A 21,219-nucleotide genomic window follows, 5' to 3' on the forward strand; every position below is an offset into this window, starting at 1 on the left:
TACCTGAGCTTCCTGAATCTACTGAACAGAAAGAATCTCACCCAGGTGTGCGCAGCATCGTGCAGGTACTTTAATAGGAAGTGATACCGTTTCACTGTAGTACAAATGTGTCATTACAAAACACCAGAGTGACTACACCCATCCACACCTCCGGGTTTGAAGGCTTCAGCTTTCACTCAATCAATCGACCAGCTGTCCAGCATCTCACCTGCACACTGCGCTGTGTGTGTGTGTGTGTAAAAAGCACAGGAGTTTGTGCCTCTGATAGAAACCTAAATTACATACCTCCTCCTCGCAGCACCTCCGTATAAACATATGCAGGCACAATATCTTGTCTACAGGATAATAACTATGACAAAAGGTTTTATTCTGCATCTTCCCTCGCTTGCACTCGCGAACGCGCACACACACACACACACACACACACACTGCAGAGGAGCTAACGAGCTGTGCTTTTCTGCTGAGTTTGACACGTTAAGAAAGGAAGGGACCAGCTGCTGAGTGTGTACTTGACTACCTGTGTGGGTGTGTGTGTCTGTGCATCTTTCTTTGTGTGTTTCCTCACCAGCCGTGATCGTATCCTTCTCCTTAGCGTTTAGTTCCTCCACCTCTGCTCTCCTGCGCAGCTCAAACCTACGTGCATGTCCTTCTCGGGGTTTCCACAGCTCTTGGAGCAACAGCGGCTTTTCATTGTCCCCCAGCGCTCGCAAGCATTCAGTCCGCCACCCTCCTCCTCCTCCCCCACCGATCACGCCCCCTCCCTCGAAACGTCCGATCACATCACACAGGACATAAGAGTGGGCAGCATCCTTGTTGAGCGAGTAGCGCTCGAGTGCCTCTTTCACAAGTTCCTGCGCGCTGGAGCGTGGCGTGGCCAGGACGCTCTTGTAGTTGGCACCGGCGCAGATTTCATCTCCGAAAATCTTCAACACGCCGGGGGCCGAGCTCTGAGTGGAGAGTTCAGCCGGGTCGTCGGCCGGCCGCTCCGGAGGCTCAGTCGTCGAGCGCCGGTCCCCTCGGGTGTTTGTTCCAGTGTCTGTAGGAACACGGTCTCTGTAGCTTAACGTACGGTACAGGACCTGGCAAACACACAAAAACAGTGAATGTACTGCAGGGCCACCCAGTGACAGGCATTGTGTACAGTTTCTTCTTAAAAGGATCTGCATGTTTACCCAAGCTATTAAAAAACACACGTGTATGACTTTGGCTTTATGCTATCTCAGGAATAAACATCCTCATCAGCACACTGGATGAAGATGTGCTCACCACACATTTTTAAGGCAGGCAGTGTGACTTGTCATAGCAAGAGAAGCACAGGTGACACAGTGACTTTGGCTCAGGTCCATCAAGCGCCCCGCCAAGTCACGACAGTGAGCCAGCATGCACAGTCACAAAATAAAGCACACCCATTTTTAATGGAGAGCTGAAATATCTCCTAATACAAAATAATAAAGATATTTAAGTAGTCAACTGTGCTGCATAAAGTCTCTGTAGTTGTTTATTTTACAGCAGTGTATTTCTTCCATGTTGGTCAGAATTTCTAGACATTTCTCGGTTATATAGTACAAAGCAGAGACTGATGGAAATCTCGATATAACAACTTTGCCCATGAAAAGAGAAAACCAGGCTGTATTTACAGATTTGGGGGTTGCCCTCTACAAGGTCGTCCTCTCATTAACATCTATGGTGCTCTTAGGTTTTGTTCTCCATTCAAAGCTTCATTTTTATCCCTTGCACGTTTGCAACTTCACCACCGAGATCCTTTAAACCTTAAACTTTGCACTTTGTCCTTAAAGTGCAGGTGTACACCTGCACCTAAAGAACAGAGGACCCTTCTTCAAGAATGCCACTGTTCACCTTTTGGACTGAAAGGACAGATGGTTTTGAAAGAGGAGTAAAGGAGTCCAGCTATGTCCACTGCGAACGACCATCACTGAGCAGAGGTGGTTGCCCAAAACGCCAGCTATCAGCCCCCTGCAATGTAGTCTTGAAATACCATCCCAGGTGCTTTTACCTTCACTCACACCTTGCCTCAGGTGACCTCAATAGGTCACATGATGGGTTGGCGACAAGGTCTCACAATGGTTTTAGCCTTAACCTCCAGGCCTTTTTTAACACCTCACCTAATATGATGGTGTACATGATAAACAGAAGGCCAGCCGCCTTCTTTTTTAACCTTTTAAAGCCAACTGAATCATATTCGATACATGTATTTTTTTTAGACCTCTAAGCAAAGTGAAATTCACGATGAAGGGTTTTCACACATCGGAGGAGAATGTAGCTGGGATATAAGCTAAACTGACACTAAGTGTTCACAATACATCAAATAAGCAACCACTATTATTTCACTTTATTTGTTTTAATCAGCTATTTTGACCTCTGTTTTGAAGCTTTCTTCTGTGAGTGTGTTTGTAAATGCTGAGTGTTTGTGTGTGAGTACCTGTGTAAAGGTCCTGCTCTGACGTTTCAAGCGGCTCTTGGACGGCAGGGACATACTCGCCCCAGAAGAAGAACCGTAGAACATGATGCTGCTGTTTGCTTCACAGACTCCACAACTGGTGAGTAAGAACACACACTTTTAGATGCTTTGTTCCTAGTTTGATGCACAGGAATTCGATGTTTGACGTTGGGATGCACCGATCCGATATTTGGATCGAATATCCAGCCGATCTTGACTCAAAAACCTGGACTAGATATCAGTTCACTGGCCCGTTCTAAGGAGCCAGTCTATTCTTTTTAATTCTATCCTGGAACGAGTTAGCAGTAGTGCATCAATTTAAAGTCATTTCAAAGTTTTCTTTGCATGTTTGCTACAGTTTCTGACTTTAGCAAACTGTGGTCATGTGACTTATGAAAAGGCTCAGACATGAAGATTTCCCAGTAAACTTCTCACTCTCACTCTCATTAAGTGCAGTTTAACTCTTGCTGTGAAACTTGTATTGCACTTACAGTCAACATGACATAGTGCTGTCAACTTGATTGCTATTGTTCCACTTCACCTGATACCAACCAGCTCCACACACACTTGTGAAGGAGATACAGTCACAGTGAGACTGGGAGCAAGAAAAGCAGAAACTAGAGTAACCATAAATAACACCAGTACACAGTAAAGACTCTGACACTGAGCTACTAGTGCAAATAATAAAAACCTTTTTTTTAATTCTTCATTTTATTAACTTCTTAAAACTGTTTGAGCTTGAGGTTGCCTACATTTAAAAGAATGGCTCCCGGTGTCTTCCTCACAGTGAGGAACACAGCTTATTAATCTAACACTGGTACTAAATTAGATCTGTATCTGTAGCAACTGTATCCGAAGATACCAGAAGGGAAGATAACAATATAATATCTGAAATGGAAATAGCTGGATCAGTGCATGCCTAATTTCCAAATTAAATGCACACAAACATGAGAAAAACATGCAGTAACACTGGACATACAACTACATCAAACACATAATATCTGTAGCTGGTGACGATAAAGAAAATCTAAATGTATCCACTGTAAACAGACCATGAAGACAAAAACAAACACAAAACTCTGATTGTGTGTGTGTGGTGAGTACCTTGATGCAGATAGTATTTTTGCCTCTATGTGCAGCAGCACAGTGTGTACAGCTGACTGTCATATGCTCTGCAATTCATTTCACTGTCACCTTTCACGCTGGAAAAATAAAACAGATGATGTTCAGGTCAAAGCTGAAGGATCCCATTCATCATTAACAGCCCGTCTACGTCCTCTGGGATTAAATAATACCGTCTGCTTTTAGCTTTTTAATGATTTTATTGAAAGCACTAAGCTGCTTTCACGCCAGACTCTTGACTTTGGCTTGGTTGAAAAAAAAAAAAAAAAGCTGGCCAGGACTCTGGCTCTGTGCTGAAGGGGAACACTGGATACTGCAATGAAACTGCTTTTTTGAAAATCAAGCAGTGTCTGCAGTGGTTGTTATGTTTAATATTATGAACACACCACTATATTATGATCATTTCATTATGACACCAGATCTCATTACTGCCAGGTTTAAATATTTTGTGGGGGACAAAATAAACGAATAAACACTTAATAGATAATTTTTGTGTAGATTATATAGTGTGGACAGCAAACAGACCCATATGGCACACAGAGTTTTCTCTCTGCAACTACTTATTTTTTTAGTATATTAGAATAATGCTTTTTGTGCCTTTAATTTATTTATTTATTTTTTAAATAAAACTAAATAAACTATCTAAATAAAACAATCACAGAACATAAATGACCTAAGGCTGACTACTTGGAAGCACATTTATTTATTTATTTACAAAGAACAGAGTAAAGCAGCAAATCACCACACTGAAAGCCTAAAACCCGCACTTAAAAACACTGCTAAATTATTCAAATGGATTTTCTTTATTTTTATATTTAATTTGTATATATACAGTATTGTGCAAAAATCTTGAGCCAACCCTCTTTTGTTTATATTTTGCAGTTTTTTAAAAAAGTGGTCTTAATTGATGCAATTATGAAAACAGAAAAGTACCATCAGATTTTGATCCATCATGTAATACCATGACAATGATCCCAAACCATCAGTGCAGTAAAGTCATACTTGGATAGAAAAACACACAGTGGAACACTTTCAGTCATGGATTGGCCTCCCCAGTGTGGGGATCATCTTGACAGAAAGCAGCCAACCACCAAAGAAGAGCTTTGAATGTCGTTCAAGAAGCCTGGAGAAATATTGCTTAAGAAGAAATGACAAGAAAGCTTAACTAAGAGAGTTCAGGTTGTGTGACGAATAAAGGTGATCATACCAAATATTGACTTTAAAGCTGGGTGTTTTTGCCTCACTAACTGTATTTCCACGTTTGTTCAACACGTTTCAGTAAATCGTTGCACCTTTCCAAGCCAAATATAAAGAAATGAGCGGTGGCTCAGGACCTTCAATTAAGCCCTACCCTACCAACCAACCAAACAACCAAATCTTTTTAAAATACCCTACATCCTAAAAAGTCTGTTTCCCATCTATGCCCCTAAGGTGGATCAGCTTCATTCGTATATTTGCATGAACTCTTTTGACCGATAGACCTGTAGTAAGGATCTCATCAGGAATCAGCTGCATCAGGTGAAAGCAGAACCTCATCCAACCCGTTTTAACTGCATCCCATTTACAACCCTAAGTTCCTTTACTGCAGAAACATTTGGCAGGCAACCTAAAAGGTGTTGTTGTAGCTGACTGTGCAGAGACTGGTGGGATAACGTGACTATTTTAAATGCCAGCTAATCCATGGTAATCTGGCTACTTGGCTGCAGTTAACTCAATCCTACACGCAGAAAGAAACACACACAGAGGGAGGGGATACCTTTTCGCACTGGTAAATTGGGTTGCGTTTAGTAACCCAGGAGGTCGTGTTACATTTAGTAACCATGTCACACAGACTTGTGGTTGTCCTTGTCTTTACCAGCAGAAGGTCAGATTTAAGCAGTGCGTTAAGGAAAAAGCCCACGCCTACATTATAATATAGGACTGAACTTGTGACAGCCCGTTATTTACAGCCGGTCCGTCTGTTTACGACTTTGGATTCACTGGTCGTCAGTAGCAACCGCCGTGGCAACAAAAGGCAAGAGAAGATCCTCAGAAATTAATCCGCTGATGAGCCGTCAGGCGCGGCGCGGAAAACTCACAGCAGCCGATCTCTGACGGCAGCAGGTGCGTCTGTGTTACTGCGCGAGGTCGTTACACACAATTAATTATCAATTTATCTCAATGTTGTTTGGACATCTGCGCAACGCTCAACAAAGAGAGAGAGAAAGAAAACCTGTTTTTTACATATCGGGGAGCAGGTAGCAGTGACGCGTCTGTCTGTCAATAAAATAGGTCGCGGAAAAGTTGATGAGTGGTTCCAGCAGAGGCGAGCCCAGTCCCCCGGGGGCTCTGCCGGTGTCTGTGCGTTTGTACTCACGCTGTCTGCAATGCGTGGCTCCATAGTGTTGGGGAATCCTTCCTGGCGTCTCTCTTATTCCCCTACCGTGCAGAAAAATCACAGGCTCTATAAATGGGGGGGGGGGGGAGAAAACACCCAGCTGCCCTGCTCCGAGCGACACCCAGCCGTCCGGGGGTCCCACCCACATCCCCAAAACAGCCCGTTAACTTGGACGACAGCCAGCCGCTGTGGGCTCCTGCTCCCGTGCGTACATCTCCGCCGAGTGTCCAGCAATGCCCACAGCCTCCGGCAACCGCATTCCCACATCCACAGCGGTTCACTGCCGAGCCGTGACGGAAACAGCCGAGCCACACGCGACGCTTCACCTCGCTACACCTGCTCTGGCACCAGAGTGTGTAGAGGCGACTCCCCCTGGCGGACAGAGGCGGCACTAACACGAACTACAACAGTAAATCGGAATAAGAAGGAAACAACGTGGTCTTTTAACGCGTGGTTTTATATATTCCACTTAAAAAATAAAATAGGGTAATCGTCTTGATAATAGATCTGCAGTCGTGGAAAGTATTGCACCCTATATATAATATATTATAGAAATTATCGAATCCTTACTAAGTCTTAAAATGACTTATACAACCCCAGATGAACATCAACATGACATACTGCACAGTGTCATGATTTATTTACAAAATAAACACAAAAGCCAAAATTCTTGCTGTGGAATGATGGACTTCCCAGAGCAGTTCCTTCCTCTTAAGATTATCACTAATGTCTGTCCTTTCTGGCAGAGTAAGAGAACCCCTACTTTCATAGAGATGCTCACACTTGCTGATGTTCAGTTAAATACAGGGATGGGCTTAAAAATTACACCATTAGAAAACTGGGACTGCTGTGGGGGGCCACACCACACCAATAAGATTATAAAGAGATAAAATTATTACTGAGCAGAATAGAGTTCAGCCTATTGGTGCATTTGATTAGCGGCACCTTCCCCCACTTACCCTCTTAATTCATGTAGCAGCAGTATGGGTGCACTTACTTTTCACACTCTTCTGCATAGTGTTGTAAATATTTTATTTTCTTATTAAGGTTGGATTTACCTAGTTTTAAGACCTTCTGTGGACCAGATTGTTTTTTATTATGTATCGACATGTAAAACCTCATAATTTGTGTACTTTGTTTTTTATTGTGACTGTATGTTTACCTTCTTTTTTTCCTTCTTCTGGTGTCACATTTCCTCTCCTCATATGAGGCTAATTATATAAAATAAGTCTGCCTCAATTTATTTCAGTCTCCTTGAAAATGACGTCTTGATTGAATTAAAGTGGTATGAAACAAGATCAAAGGACAGACTGGTCGCTATAATGTAGTTTAGATACATCTGGAGCTCATTTTGTAATATGTTTTTGGTGTAACAAAACTACTTATGAAAATAACCTTTTTTTCTTACATGAGCTACAAAAAAGGTGAAACACTATAAAAAACAACATAAAAATGCATGAAAAAAGCTTTTTTATTACAAGAGAAATAGAAAAGATAAAAGCATTGTTGGCATCATATCGGCTTATCACAGCACAAAAAGCACCACAGACACAATAACCAATATGAAAACTAGAATAAGGGCGAGATAATATAATCAGTCCTGTAGGACAAGAAAGGAAACACCAGCAGGACTGAGAACAGAGTCAGCAGCTCCACAATCACAGAGCGTCTATAAATAATATACAGAGGGTCCACGAGGCTTCGTGGACGCTGTTATAAAGATCTTTACAAAGGCAGGTGGGGTGTATGTCTGAATGAGACACATACTGTAATCAAGACAAGACACACATCAAATCCTTTACTTTATCTCACCGCAGCCAGACCTGGCTTGGATACAAGACAAACTGTAAACTCTCTCAGTTGTTTGGTTCATCCCAGAGACTCGAGTAAACACTGAGAGCACGAATACTCCAGAGTAACTCTGTTTCAGTTTTAAATAAGATATTCACCGTGCGACAAACGCACTTCCCTTCATGCTAGGGTCTCAAATGTACAAAATGATAAAGTATTGTGTTACCCTCAGACTATTTTATCACTTTTATTCGAGGTTTGGTGTCATCGTGTTGTTTTTGGACCCTTCAGTATAGAATGAAGAATGATTATTAGATGTCTTGAGGCAACAGTGGCTACACAAACAAGGTGATATTATAAAATAACTTGTTTTCAGTCCAGTTTTGTGCTGGTTGTCAGTTTTTGTCCACTAGTTAGCGGCTTATCCTTAAAACACGTTGAGCGATAGAGGAAAAACTGAGCTGCAGTTTGGATCTGAATCCAGGTTTGTGTGTCGACCTCAACATTTAAAGGTAACGCTCACCTTATGCGTTACCTCATGACCTACTACACTTGCACGGGCAAATAAACAGCATTTCATAAGTGCTCATCACAGTGATGGATTTAACTCCAAATGCAAGCTTTTGCAGAGTTTTGCAGCAAATTTAGGGGGTTGTGCAGCGTCGCTTAAAGTGTTATTGAAGTACAAACTCTTTCCCCAGAAAGTTAAGATTTAACGACCTCCCCTCTGCCCTTAATGACCAGTTTTCACACCTCAGCATACATCAGTAAAGATGTTCTGACGACTACTAGCCCTGTAATGCTAAGTGTGTCATATCTAATACATGAGCTGTTGTGAGATTTTTGAGTCAGTGTTTCTGTTTTTTGTTTTGTTTTTTTGACAAATGATACAAATTAAAACTTTTGTCAGAAAGTTCAATAAACTCTACATTTTCAAAAAATTAAAAATTTCTGGCATTTATTTCATAGTTCAAACAGGCAGTTTCCAGGTTTTCCCAGGTAGCTACATGGGCAGATACGACCTGACTTCTGATGTACGCCCAGTCATTTTCTTCTATAAGCAGCCCTGAAACATGACAGAAGAGCTTTAAGGGTTACTGCTAGCGGGCTCTCAAGGGGTAAAGAGTCCAGGTGTAAAGATTTGAAATCTTTTCTATCCATTATGTAAATCCATATATGTAAAACTTGCAGAAAACTTCTGGGGCAGCTGTGAGTGAGCAGGTGAAGCTGTATGGGAAGGTGCCAGCATATATATAAATAAATAAATAAATAAATAAATAAATAAAAACAGCTTTGCATTTATTTGCTTAGAGCTGCAAACAACCATTGCAGCTGCAGTGGTCCTTTTTAACGTGGCTTCCTTAGACTTTTAAGCCCAGATGATCCGACATACTGCAGTGAAACTATAATGAAAAAGTTTTTTTTAAAAACCCTTAAATACCAGCTGCTTCGACCTTTTAAAATCCTCTCTCCACATTAATCACACTCTGCTTCGTCTTTTAAACCACGAGGCAGCACGTACAACTCGACGCTAAGAATACATACATGTTTCAGATATATTTTGATGTGTTCAAGGTGCATGCATTCACGTGTAAACATAGACTCAGCCAGTTAGAGGCTTTGGATTCATGGTAGTCAGATAGTATAGGATACACACAGGCACAAACACTTGGGCAAACACACACACACACATGCGCGCGAGCACACACACACACACACGCACGCACCTGAGATGCCTTTATTATCGGGCCAGATTGTTCAACAATACTATAGCTTCAGTTTCCTTTCAAGTGTGAAACATACATATATGGTAGTAGTGTGCTATCGGTTAACGGCAGTAAGTCTTCTGGCAGTGCTGAATCAGACAGTGGTTTGAGCTCCATCAGTTGTTTTCCATTCGTTTAGGATGAAGACTGAGAAGATGATCGAGTAACACAACGAGAAGATCAGAAGAAAATAGAGATGAAGTCGGCATGTACTGTATGTCTCTGATAAATACTGTATCTTCACGTACTAAACCTAATCGACAACAGTAAACTATTAGAATTCAGTGTTTATGCTCAAAAATCGAAAGTGTGGCGCCTGGTATATGTGGAAGCACACGAGTAAAAGTCTCCAAGACTAAAACTACAAATATCTGAGTGTTCAACTTAAAAAAAAGAAAAAAAAAAATCTACGATCATGTTTAAAAAACTTCACAGGAAGTCACCGACTTAAGCAACTATTGTTAAAATCATACAGAGTACTATGGTGTAGATAGCACAACTAATAACAATAGAAGTAATAATACTATCTAGAGCTCTGAATTGGGAATTGTACATTACTGATGTTGCAGCCTGCTTAGTGTAATCAAACTAAAAACACTAATATTAATCTCATGAGTCGAGTCTGCCAATTGTAATAGTGATCTTCCTCTTGACAAATAGACAATGCCCTCAATTCCGCTTCTGCACACTAAATCTGGGCGCGCACGGCACAGAGAGAAATCTCAGAGAATAGTAACCCCTGAAACCAAAGTCCTGGAAAATACTGTTAGAAGTGTAAAACTAAAATGATCTGGGGGGGGGGGGGGAGGGGGGAGGCGTCCCAGTTCAGGAGCTGCCAGCCTTGAAGTTCAGATTCAACATATTTATCCTTCATGTATACCAAACGTGATAATTAACCGCTAAATGGTGCATTTGATTGCCCTCTCAGCTCAGAATGTCAGGAGGTATTGCATCACTGGAGGTAATTGGATTCAGTTGGTCATCGGTTAGCAAGAATTAAATTAAAAAGGGTCGATTAACTTCCTGTCTAAAATTCAGACGGCAGAAGATCTGAATGAATAAAATACTGATACAGACACATGAGTTTTTTTCTGAGTTTTCCAAGAAGCGGGGAAGTGTTTCATGAATACTTTCCACCCTGGGCTTTGCCTCTCAGACTGAATCGAAGCTGTCACATTAAGGTCTCACATCTTTGACTCCATCAGTCATTATCTAGGCCAGCTGTACTTCCTGTCCCAGATTCAAAGCTAAACAAGGAGAAGTACCTGCAACACAAAGCAAAATTCCAAGACCTGCATGAATTAACTGTTGTCTTAAAACAGGGCTTAAAGTATTTATTTGTGTTTCACACTGTGCTGTATTCCATTACATTATTTTATGCTATTTCATTTATTTGATGTGATTTTATTTTATCCTCAAAGAAAAAGTAAAGTAGTTTAAATTGCTTTTAAAAGGTGCTATTTTTAGAACAGTAGGAGTGTGAAGACGATGAAAAAGATTGGATTTGGATTTATAACTTAGATTTTGCGCACACGGGGTAATCCTAACCATATATAAGAGAGAGATAACATGCAGCTCTCTTTAGTCAAGATGAAAATAAAACTTCTGTAGCTATCAAAGTTGTGACATACGCAGGAATTTAGAACCCAAAATTTAAATTCCTAATTATTACTGCATGCATAATAAACCAATCATATGTGTGTTTTTGTTAGCAGTCTGGATATGACTGTAAATACAAAGTACTACAGATAAAAAAAAGATAATTTTCATTACCCTGGTAAACTGCTGTCTGACCCGTTTTACCCATTCATTCACTGGCTGCTTGAAGGCAACTTTTTGGTGATAAACATGGAAATGTTAAACATTTTGAACTGATGAGAGGGACCTGAATGCACCATTAATTTTGGTTTCTGTCACATGGAAAAGTGCATGTTTACCCCCCACCCCACATCCCCCCACCTTCAAGATGAGGCAGCCCCTGAATGTGGACAGCCCCTCGTATCCGCTCAAAAACAGGAGTTACTTCCTGTGAGGTCAGTGCTGATGTCATCTGGAGGTGTGGACCTGGTGGTTGGGTGGCTGGGCGTAGAGGTGCTTCCAGATGGCGTAGTAATGTATGGCCGCTCCCATAGCTACAAACATGTGCCAAATAGCGTGAGCGAATGGGACAATGCCGTCACTTTTGAAGAAGACTATCCCCAAACAGTAGCAGGCCCCGCCGACCAGCAGCTCACACAACCCGGACTGCTCCGGCTGAGAAGAGGCATTAAGTTTATTATTTTTAAACTATTTAATGGGTCATTTTAAATCCAATCAGAGCAGCAGAAAATGTGAGTGGCCTCACCATTGAGAGGATGACCAGGGCAGGAAAAACTCCCATCACTGTGTAGCAGATCAACTCCATGAGCTTATACCTACGACAGCAATGGGTTACTGAGCACAGGTGTTACTGAGCACGGGTGTTACTGAGCGTAAAGTTAGGCAATCTTAATAACAGCTTGGAAAAAGCTTAATCAATTTAAAAGAAGTTTAAATGTTTGACATACTAAGAAAATAAATATGTGAGCAGACCTCTCATGGAAGAAGAAAACGTAGGTGGTTCCAAAAGACGCCATGACCCAAACTAACCAGCGCATGTGACACGCCCAGGGACCCAGCTCTCGCAGGTTTAGCCTGTTAAAAAAATCAATCAATCAATCAATCAATCAATCAATCAATCAATCAATCAATCAATCAATCAATCAATCAATCAATCAATCAATCAAGCAATCAATCAATCAATCAATCAATCAATCAATCAATCAAAAAAAATGTCATCTACACATAAAGTTTTGAAAAAATATCTCTATCCACATGTAAACGCTAAAAAACAAATGTTGGCCAATCAGAAGTCTAGAAGCCTGGGAGGGAAAGACTAAACAGGGTTTTGTACCCTTACAAAACCTTAAGTACTTCTGAAAAGTTTTTGTTTTGCTGGAAAAGCAGCTAATTTTGTGTTACTTTTGAAACGCCTTCAGCATTTCAAATGTTAATTACTAAAGACAGCATTTTGATTGGTGTAGAATCACAACTTAGGAATGAACAAAATGCATACAGCATACATAAATTAAAAATTTTCAAAAAAGTAAATTTATTCAAAACCGACGTTGGGATTTGGGTTGTGACAGCATCTGTGTTGAATGTAGAGGCGTCCGAGTGAACTTTCTAAATGGAAGGACAGTAACTGCGTGTGTATACTTACTTATATACATATACACACGTAAAACTGCAGTAAAACTGCAGATAGTCAGACTAACAGCAATAGTAGTTTGTCTATATCCGCTATTTTAGAAATTAATCTCATGTAAACAGCGTCACGTCAAAAAAGGCACATACCTTTGACAATGCATGACGAAGTATCATGGATTCATCTTCTAATTGCAAATCTTTTAAAATACAGCATGATGTTTATTTTTTAAACTATTATTCCAATCAGCTCATAAAACAGGATATGCTTTGGCTAACTTGTCACTGATAAGATCCTAAGTTTGCAGTGTTTTCAGGATTTCAGCAGTTTTAATTTCGCTGACCAATAATTTTCTCCATAGTTTTTACCACCAACCTTTTTTTTCTTATGAAAACAAGATCACAAACAGAAACACAAAACAGGACAAAAACCAGGCTAAAACGTATTGACACTTTTGCCTCCAAATAAAAATGAGATGAAAATGAAAATCTTCTGATGACATGAAATCCAATCAGAACTAATGGACGCTTTGTAAACCGTGTAGAGCAGTTTCACCGTTAACACCAATTTTAAGTCAGATCCACTTGCTTGTCACATTTGATTAAAAAGAAAAGAAGGGGGGGGGGGAGGGAGAGAGAGAGATAATAATAATGCCATCTTTTATTTACAGTCTATGTAACTAAATCATGACTGACAACAGGAGGGTGCATAGGTTTTCTCACAACGGACCCAGACTGAGGATTAGTTTCCTTGCAGTTAGCTCAACAAACACTCTCTGAGTGCCAGTTATTGGAAACACTATTTGATATCTGTAATATGTGCTTCTGCTGCTGGTGGTGGTTGTTGGGGGTTCTGTGTTATGTCTGTTGCTGTTATGTTGATTTTAATCATCTTTTGTGTGTTTATTCATATTCAGAGCCCCTTGTACCACAAGTGTTGAAATGAGCTATATAAATAAAATTTGAATAATGTACTTACTTATATATACAGTTTACACACACCCACACACGCCTAGCAGGCTAGTTTGTTTACCAAGGGGCGTAGGAGGCAGCGATGAAGAAATAGATCACCATCCTGTCACACATGTGAAAACACTGCTCCACAGACCTGAAGAGGGAGCAGAAACAGCTCAGAAACGACTCAGTGACACTGTTTAGATATAAAACATCATAATTAAAAATGATATATTTAAAATAATCCAATGCATCACAGATATTGTGCTACAATGTATATATGTGGGTGTGTGTATATAAGTATATACCGTAAGTGGCTCTTCTTCCAGGCCACAGTGTGGAAGAGAGTGGAGATGATGAAGAGTGAGCTGAGCCCCGCCCCATACACCCAGGCTGACAGCCGCTCCCATTGGTCCTCTGACTGGAAGTGCAACACTGAGCTTCCCAGCAGGCTGGGGATTATCCACAACTAAATGAATTCATAGCATAAATGAAACATGAGGCACAAAGAGGCAGGCAGGCAGGACTGACTGTAAACACGAGCATGATGCTGCTGATGTTATGTAATGATGATTTTTCTTATTTTTACTGGGTTTAATGATCACTTTCTGTGTGTGTGTGTGTGTGTGTGTGTGTGCATGCACATTTACCGCATGCGTGGCACAATTGGCAGCATGCTCATATTCGGTGGGCTGGTATCTCTTGCTAGGAGGAACACGATTGTTCATATACCTGCAAATGATCACATTTATTAACAATTTTATCGTATGAACTAAAATCTTATAACATGGTAATAGTGGTTTAATGTGTGGAAATAAGAAGGTAATAGTGTAATGTTCTCAAAATACAAAGTCATTACCAAGGTAATAAGACTAACGGCTTGGTAGTGTCTGTTTTGGGTTCACTTTTACTGGCTCTATAACTCCTCTTCTTGAATCCTTAATGGAAATCAAGAGCTAATTCATTCATTCTTAGTTCCTATAAATTGGGAGGTTCTTTTTCTCTTCCTTAAAAACTGGGTACCCTCTCTCTGTGTTAAGTCTCATGTGAAGAATCTGGATCCTGAGCTACGTTTTAACAAACAAATTGTCATTTGTTGTCAAAACAGAGCTTTATCATCAAATATTTCAAATATTTTCTATTTAATCCTTACACAGAAAAAGTAATTCAAGCCTGTTGCCTGTTGTTATAATTTGCTGTATTGTGGTCTCCTTTAGAAGTTTCTATCTTGCCTCCAGTTACTTCAAAATGCTGCATCTGGGCTTAACTGGTGCTAAGAAATGAGATCATATCATTCCCATAATGGCTTCACTACATTTTGTCCCTTTCCATTTAAGAATTAAATTCAAGATGTATAAATAGTTTTTAAAGCTCTCACTGGTCAGGCACTCACCTATATGATTTCTCTTATTCACCTTCACACAATCCCTCTTTTCTTAGATATAGTGACAAGCTCTGACTTTGTGTTCTCTGTTCTGGGCTCAAACAGATGGGAGGACTTTCTCAGTTGCATCCATCATCGTGGAACCAGCAAGTGCTCCAATTATTGCCATCTTTAAATCTGAAAACCTAGCTGTATTTCATGGTATTCTTGGGTTCATAATCTGAAACTGGTGGTGGTTATTTTGTATTGCGGGCACATTTATATTTGTGATCTTGTACTATTATTTTTGAAGTTTTTATTGTTTTGTGTAGCTCTTTGGACAGTTTTTTTTAACTGTACGTTACAAATTTTTGATTATTACACCACTATTATCATGTTATTACTGAGCTGTACTATAAAGTGCTACCTTTCTTTTTATTACAGGCAGCAGCATTTATGTAAATGACACATTTCACATTTGCTATTTTAAATGCTTCATCATCTTAACATCTACACTTAAAAATACATACAAACTGGGTCGCTCATTAACCGAAGCCAAAGGTCTCTATCATACAAATGGATCTGTTCAGACTTAGAGGTCATTTATACGCAAATATGCAAAATTAGAATTTTAAGCAATATCGCTGTTTTGTAATTATTTACTCATTAACTTTACTCTTTCCTTTATAAGTAAATATAACAGAAACAGTACATGTAATTTGGCATTAAAAAAATCTCACACACACACCAAAAAATTCTCAGTCTGAATTTATTGCAATATTTAATGAAATATGTATTCTATAGAAATAGGGTATTTCAGTTTAAGCTGTTAGGTGTTGTTTTGAAATATACCTCGGATGTTACTGGGGTTTATGGAGCACATGTTGCTTGCTTAAAGGTCAGTTTTTAAAAAAAAAAAAAAATTGGACTCTTTGCATAATCCATAAATCAATATGTTCCTTTTTTCCTTACACTTAACTCATCCTGTTTTCTAATTGGCTGCTCCTCACAAGGTTTGAACAACAGGTGGGCGGGGCTTTGAGTCTAACAGCCAAGCCTGGGAGTGGTCAGATGATCATATTAGGTTATCTACTCTCATTGACATGATACAGAATCAAGGGTAAAAAGGTCAGTCTGAAGCCTGAGCTTTGTTGTACATACACTAATGTAATTATTTGAGGCTTTGGCCATGTTTGTAATGAGCATCTGGCATTGCAACAGGATTTATATAACAAGAGTAATGGGTCCACTTTAATAGGACTTTGTGGAATTAAGCTGCAGACCATATTTACTGTGTATGATATTTAAACCCACTTGTATCTCAATGCTAACAATCCACCCCACCCTCTTGTTTCGCTTAGCAACGCTACTACATGCTTCAACTTGTTGCCATGACTGCCGTTGCCTGGCAACAGTGGGTAACCACAGAGCGACTGAAGCAGAGGTTTGATCTCTTTCAGAAACGGCTCACACATACAGCCATGCCCACATTTTCTCACATACACACGCACACTCCGATCTGTTCGTTTGATTGCGAACACTCAGTACAGAAACTCAAACAGTTCAGGAGGTAGCACCCTGACAGTGATGTCACTGTTGTCATGGAAACCACAGGCAGGGATTGTCCTCCCCTCTTCCCTACAACAGAAAACTCCTCGCTGCTTTCATCTTTCTTTCTTCGCCTCTCTTCCCTCCTCCCTCTCCCGTTCCCCCACCATGGCTCCTCTCTGCTTCCCAATGATGAAATTAACATGCAGGGAAGGCAAATGACGTCTTTGCAGACACACAAAATGTAAGCATGTGCACATCCACATGTTGTAAGTTGTAAGACATGAAAAAGAAGGAAAGGGAATACCGCTCAGAACCTCAAAGAATCCATTTGTTTTTATGAAATGCCCCAACAGCTAATTATGCTGTCTATCTGAGGAGCTGTGCATGCATGCGGCTGCACAGAAACAATACTTCTAAATAATCTAAAACGAGGAATATCACAGCTGTGGGTATATGCGTGGTTGTTGTCAAAATGCTGATAAGACATTCATGATCCTTCATGAACATATATACACAAGGAGAACTAAAGAAAGATGATGTAAAAAGGATGGCAACACCTTTTACTTCCCTTTCTCCTCCATTTGCTGCTTTGTTTTTCAGAGTGACACTCATTAGAAGCTATTAATACTAACCGGCCCAGCCCAGAAACACCGTCTTGTCCCAAATAAAAGACTTCCCCACCCTATATCCAACACTGGCCTCACACTGTCTGGCTTACTCTCTGTAGTGCGCACACATACAAGTGTGTGTCAGTGCCAGGCCCAGCAGGCCTGGTCAGGTCATTAATGACTTTATCAAGCTGGCTGATAATTAGCAGGCCAGAGGCCAGGCAGAGGGACACACTCATGGGGCAGGGCAGAGCTGTGGAAACCCCGTGACATCTCTGCATCTCTGCGGTCTAAATGAACCGTGAAGACCTCGGTCCAGTTAACACCGGACATGAATGAACACTGCTTTACTTCATGGGTCTTTGTGCAATCATGTATATCTATAATAAAGTTAACATCCACACACTTCTGAAAATAGTTGCCATATAACTGTTTTTTCTTTGTTATAGCACTGTAAATCAAACAGGTCTTGGATTAAATTAGATAGTATATAGATTAAAGAACCACAATGGTGATTATCTGATAATTTAAGCTATATATCTTAGTAAACCTAACTGCAAAAGGCTGGGAAAATCTGATCTATCAGCTATATCAAAACTTTTGAGATTACCCCCGTCTTGTCACGCTAATACATCCAAAGGCCAAAAACTGTTTTTTTTTTAAAACTGATACACAACATAGAGAAGCTGCAGTTAGTCACAGCTGTGAAGATAAACCACTGGAAATTTCATTCTGTTTTTTTGTTGTTAAGGCTCCTCTGACGTCTTGATTGAATCCTTTAATCGTTTTGGTGTTTCCTTAGAAAAAGCCAGCCCGGGTCCTGTGGCAGGAAGTTGTGACGGGTACATGTTCGACAACGCTTGAATGAATAAATGAATCTAGAAATGTTACATAACAAAAGTAACCACCACACGCTTCCTTAAAGTGCCCTGCATTGTGAAGCAGCTAAAAATATATTTAGCGTTGATGTACTCATAAAAGACAACTGACATCATATCTGATTAAAAGAAGCAGCATGATAATTTCGCCTCAGCCCATAATGTGGCACACATGACTTCATGTGTGAGCTGTGGGAATTAGTCTCTGCTCGCGAGATGGAACAAATACTACTCCCACAATTGCCTCAGTTGGCCTATTTTTTGAAGCAAATAATAATAATAATAATAATAAAGTATCTCTCTATATATACCTATGACTCTAATTTGGAAGCATTTTTTTTAACATCAATTCAGTTTGGTTGGGTTTGGAGCTAAAAACAAGACCACTAAACATATAACTCAGAGTGTGGAAGTTGTAATGGACAGCGAACAGAACAGATGATCAGCTGATTCATAGCATAAAAGCAGTCAGCAGATTAGCAGAGCATGAGCTGAGAATGAAAATAATTCTGAGTTGCAACATTGGTCTACTTCGTTTGTCCTCGGGACAGCCTCAGCCTAGATCCAGTTGGCTTCTGTGTGCCAGATATTAAATAAAGTTGAAAAGGCTGAGGAAGAGGAGGGGGTGGCCTTTCCTCTGTGTCACAAAGATCACAGGGAAAGAGGAAAAAGGAAGAAGTAGCAAGATGAAGAGGAGGGGGAAGTGGCAGGTTGTGTGTTTGCTTAAAAAAATAAATAAATAAAACAAATCCTGAGCTTGAATATAGAAATTTGAAAAAGATACATCACTAATTATGAGACATGCAGGAAATACATATGAGTTATTTACAGCTGGTTCCCAATGAGCATCCTCGTCCTCATCATCATCATCACTACCAAAAAGCAGCCTTTCTGTTCATCTCCAGAGTCTAACCGTATATTGAATGAGCTCACCCACCTTACAAGATTCATTTACAGAGGAAATAGGCAACAGTTGACGGCAGACAGACAGTGTGGCCAAAGCCTGAATCCCCCCTGTGAGTGATGGGCGAGTTGGCCGCCGATAATTGATTAGTTCAGCGTTCAGATCTGCAGCGAGGAGGTTTAATGGAAGGTAACTAGCACGTCGCCTTTTCACCGTCGTCGTCTTATCCACATCTCAAGCAGCACTGGGAGACGCATGCATCCCGACCCAGCCGCCTCCAGAGGGTCCAGTCCGGAAGTGTGGGCGTCAGTGGGGGGACGAGGGGATGAGTCTCAGTCGGTGCTGATGCTTGCTCGCTCTTTCTCCCTCTCTCTCGCTTTCTCTCTCTCCCCGCCGGTTCACCTCATCACGACTCGGTGAGGGGGGCTGTTCTTCATCACTGAAGGCTGCCACATCATTCTGTGATGAGGGGCTGATTCAGAGGCAAGTCGTGCCTGCAGTTCCTGCTTTGGTCTCTAGGTGGAGGCGCAGGCGCGCTCTCAGGGACTGGTATTATGTAATAAGGCGACGACGTTAACGCATCTAATTATCGAGTCAGAGACGGATTATTTAAAGAGACACTCAGCTACGGCTCCTAGTCTGCGCTGCGTTTTACCAGGTATGAACAATATAACCCCGTGACGTCACTGTGACGTCATCTGGCTGGGTCTTTAGTGTTCCTTAAGACACATAGAGACTTTTGCTGCTAATATGTGGACTGTCGCTTTTTAATAAAGAACCAGATATCTTGAATATGCAAGAATTTTAATTACTGAATCTGAATGTAATTATAAAAATATCTCATTTATGTAATTTTCTGTTTCTGTGGGGGAATTAATGAGATATGCTACAGGAACCAAGATGGGCAGAAATAGCTCCTCACACTGACACGTTTTTCAGTTATCTATTTATTTACTGGCAACCCCTTACATACATTACAGGTCAGAATATCTCCCCCTTTGATGCTTCAGTCTTGACTATTTTATCATTTCAAACCTGACCTTGGCAGGTCGCTCGAACTTAGGAAGAGGCAGGAGGTCTGATAGGTGTGCTCTGTTTTTGGCTCCTTTGACTTTTTTTTTTAAATTTTACTCAGAGGGATACTTTTTGCTCCACCTGATCAATTGGAAAACTATTAATTATAAATATATATTGTATGGTTAATTGCTAAATATTCACTGCTGACATCTGGGAATTTCATGTCACAGTTAATTTTGAAAAAAAGTTTGAGCACTATAGAGGAAAATAAAAAAGTATTTGATTAGATTTTTTTAAACATCAACAAGACCAAAACACACTTGTAAGTTTGTGCAGCAGGATGTTTTCCCATCAATCGGTGAGCAGCTACAACGGCAACAGCTTAGACAGTATTGTACCTGTATTAACAATCTAATAGCATCGATCTATGACGTGAGACACTGCAGTGGATGAGGAGATGTGCATTTGGCTGAAAACCCATCAGTGCTTTTAAAGAACCGGGACTGAATACATGAGTATGTGGAGTCATGTTGATCCTGTGACTCACATACAAATGTTCATTACTCTTAGGCACTGGGGTTTGAAAGTAGTAGGGATGGGTATACTCAACATTACAGATGTAATAATCACACGTTTCTGTCCACCTGATTCGACCTACAGTTTACAGGCACGACAGCAGCAACAGGAATTCTTGCTGTTCGCTTTAACTGAAAGACTCTGTGAGATAGTTTTTATTCAGGAGAAAGTGATGCCATGAAAATGTGCCAGACATGTGGTCTGAAGAGGTTAACGAATTGATTGCTTTAATGAAACGTGTGTATAGCGGGGCATCGCCAAACTGTCTGATATATAACACCAAGAAGTTGTAAAATTGTTGTTTTGTACTCATGGCGGGTTTTTCAAACGTGTGCTCATTAATTTTAAGCATTATGTAATCTAACCAGTACGTTTTAGGATGATGCAAATTTTATAAAAATTGAATAATATATTACATTACAACATTGTTTTATACAAAATATTAGCTTTTCCCCAGGTTAGAAAAAAATAACCTCATCTGCGTCACATGAGACAGCAACTTTTCTCAGTTAAAACAGTAAGTGTTCGAACTTTGAACTTAAGTTGTCCATCTGTATAGACAAATAAACAATGAGCTGCCAGGTTCAAAGTCCTTAATCCAGATTTAAACAGACGTAAACACACACACA

At 40.4% G+C, this 21,219-nt stretch overlaps 2 protein-coding genes across 7 annotated transcripts in view; both read right to left on the bottom strand.

Annotated features, from left to right (window-relative positions):
- The window catches only part of radil (Ras association and DIL domains), a 31,066-nt gene extending 23,763 nt beyond the window's left edge, over positions 1-7,303 (bottom strand). For 5 of the 6 annotated variants that reach the window (XM_085161594.1, XM_085161593.1, XM_085161591.1 and 2 more), the window contains exons 1-4: positions 5,937-7,303; positions 3,563-3,660; positions 2,441-2,555; positions 566-1,079 (exon numbers count right to left, since the gene is read on the bottom strand). In XM_085161594.1, the coding sequence (XP_085017720.1) occupies positions 566-1,079; positions 2,441-2,524 (598 nt within the window). In that variant the 5' untranslated portion in view covers positions 2,525-2,555; positions 3,563-3,660; positions 5,937-7,303. Of the gene's footprint in view, positions 1-565; positions 1,080-2,440; positions 2,556-3,562; positions 3,661-5,336 lie in introns of all 6 variants that reach the window. The other variant, XM_085161589.1, reaches the window with a different exon arrangement.
- Positions 7,304-10,312: 3,009 nt separating this feature from the next.
- On the bottom strand, positions 10,313-20,104 carry LOC146517249 (monocyte to macrophage differentiation factor 2-like). Its single transcript, XM_085161609.1, has 7 exons — positions 19,031-20,104; positions 14,344-14,425; positions 14,002-14,162; positions 13,773-13,847; positions 12,086-12,187; positions 11,859-11,928; positions 10,313-11,767 (listed from the first exon to the last, which is right to left on the bottom strand). The coding sequence occupies exons 1-7, from the start codon at positions 19,042-19,044 to the stop codon at positions 11,561-11,563; spliced, it is 711 nt and encodes a 236-aa protein (XP_085017735.1). The 5' UTR covers positions 19,045-20,104; the 3' UTR covers positions 10,313-11,560.
- Between the last annotated feature and the right edge of the window lie 1,115 nt (positions 20,105-21,219).

This window comes from Neolamprologus multifasciatus, chromosome 6 (genome assembly GCF_963576455.1).
Source record: "Neolamprologus multifasciatus chromosome 6, fNeoMul1.2, whole genome shotgun sequence".
Taxonomy (NCBI): domain Eukaryota; kingdom Metazoa; phylum Chordata; class Actinopteri; order Cichliformes; family Cichlidae; genus Neolamprologus; species Neolamprologus multifasciatus.

Excerpts from the sequence above, each read along its gene's own strand:
- LOC146517249 (XM_085161609.1), bottom strand. Across the intron at positions 14,163-14,343 it reads CCAATTGTGCCACGCATGCG|TTGTGGATAATCCCCAGCCT; the intron begins GTAAATGTGCAT and ends GAATTCATTTAG. Across the intron at positions 11,768-11,858 it reads CCCTGGTCATCCTCTCAATG|CCGGAGCAGTCCGGGTTGTG; the intron begins GTGAGGCCACTC and ends GCCTCTTCTCAG.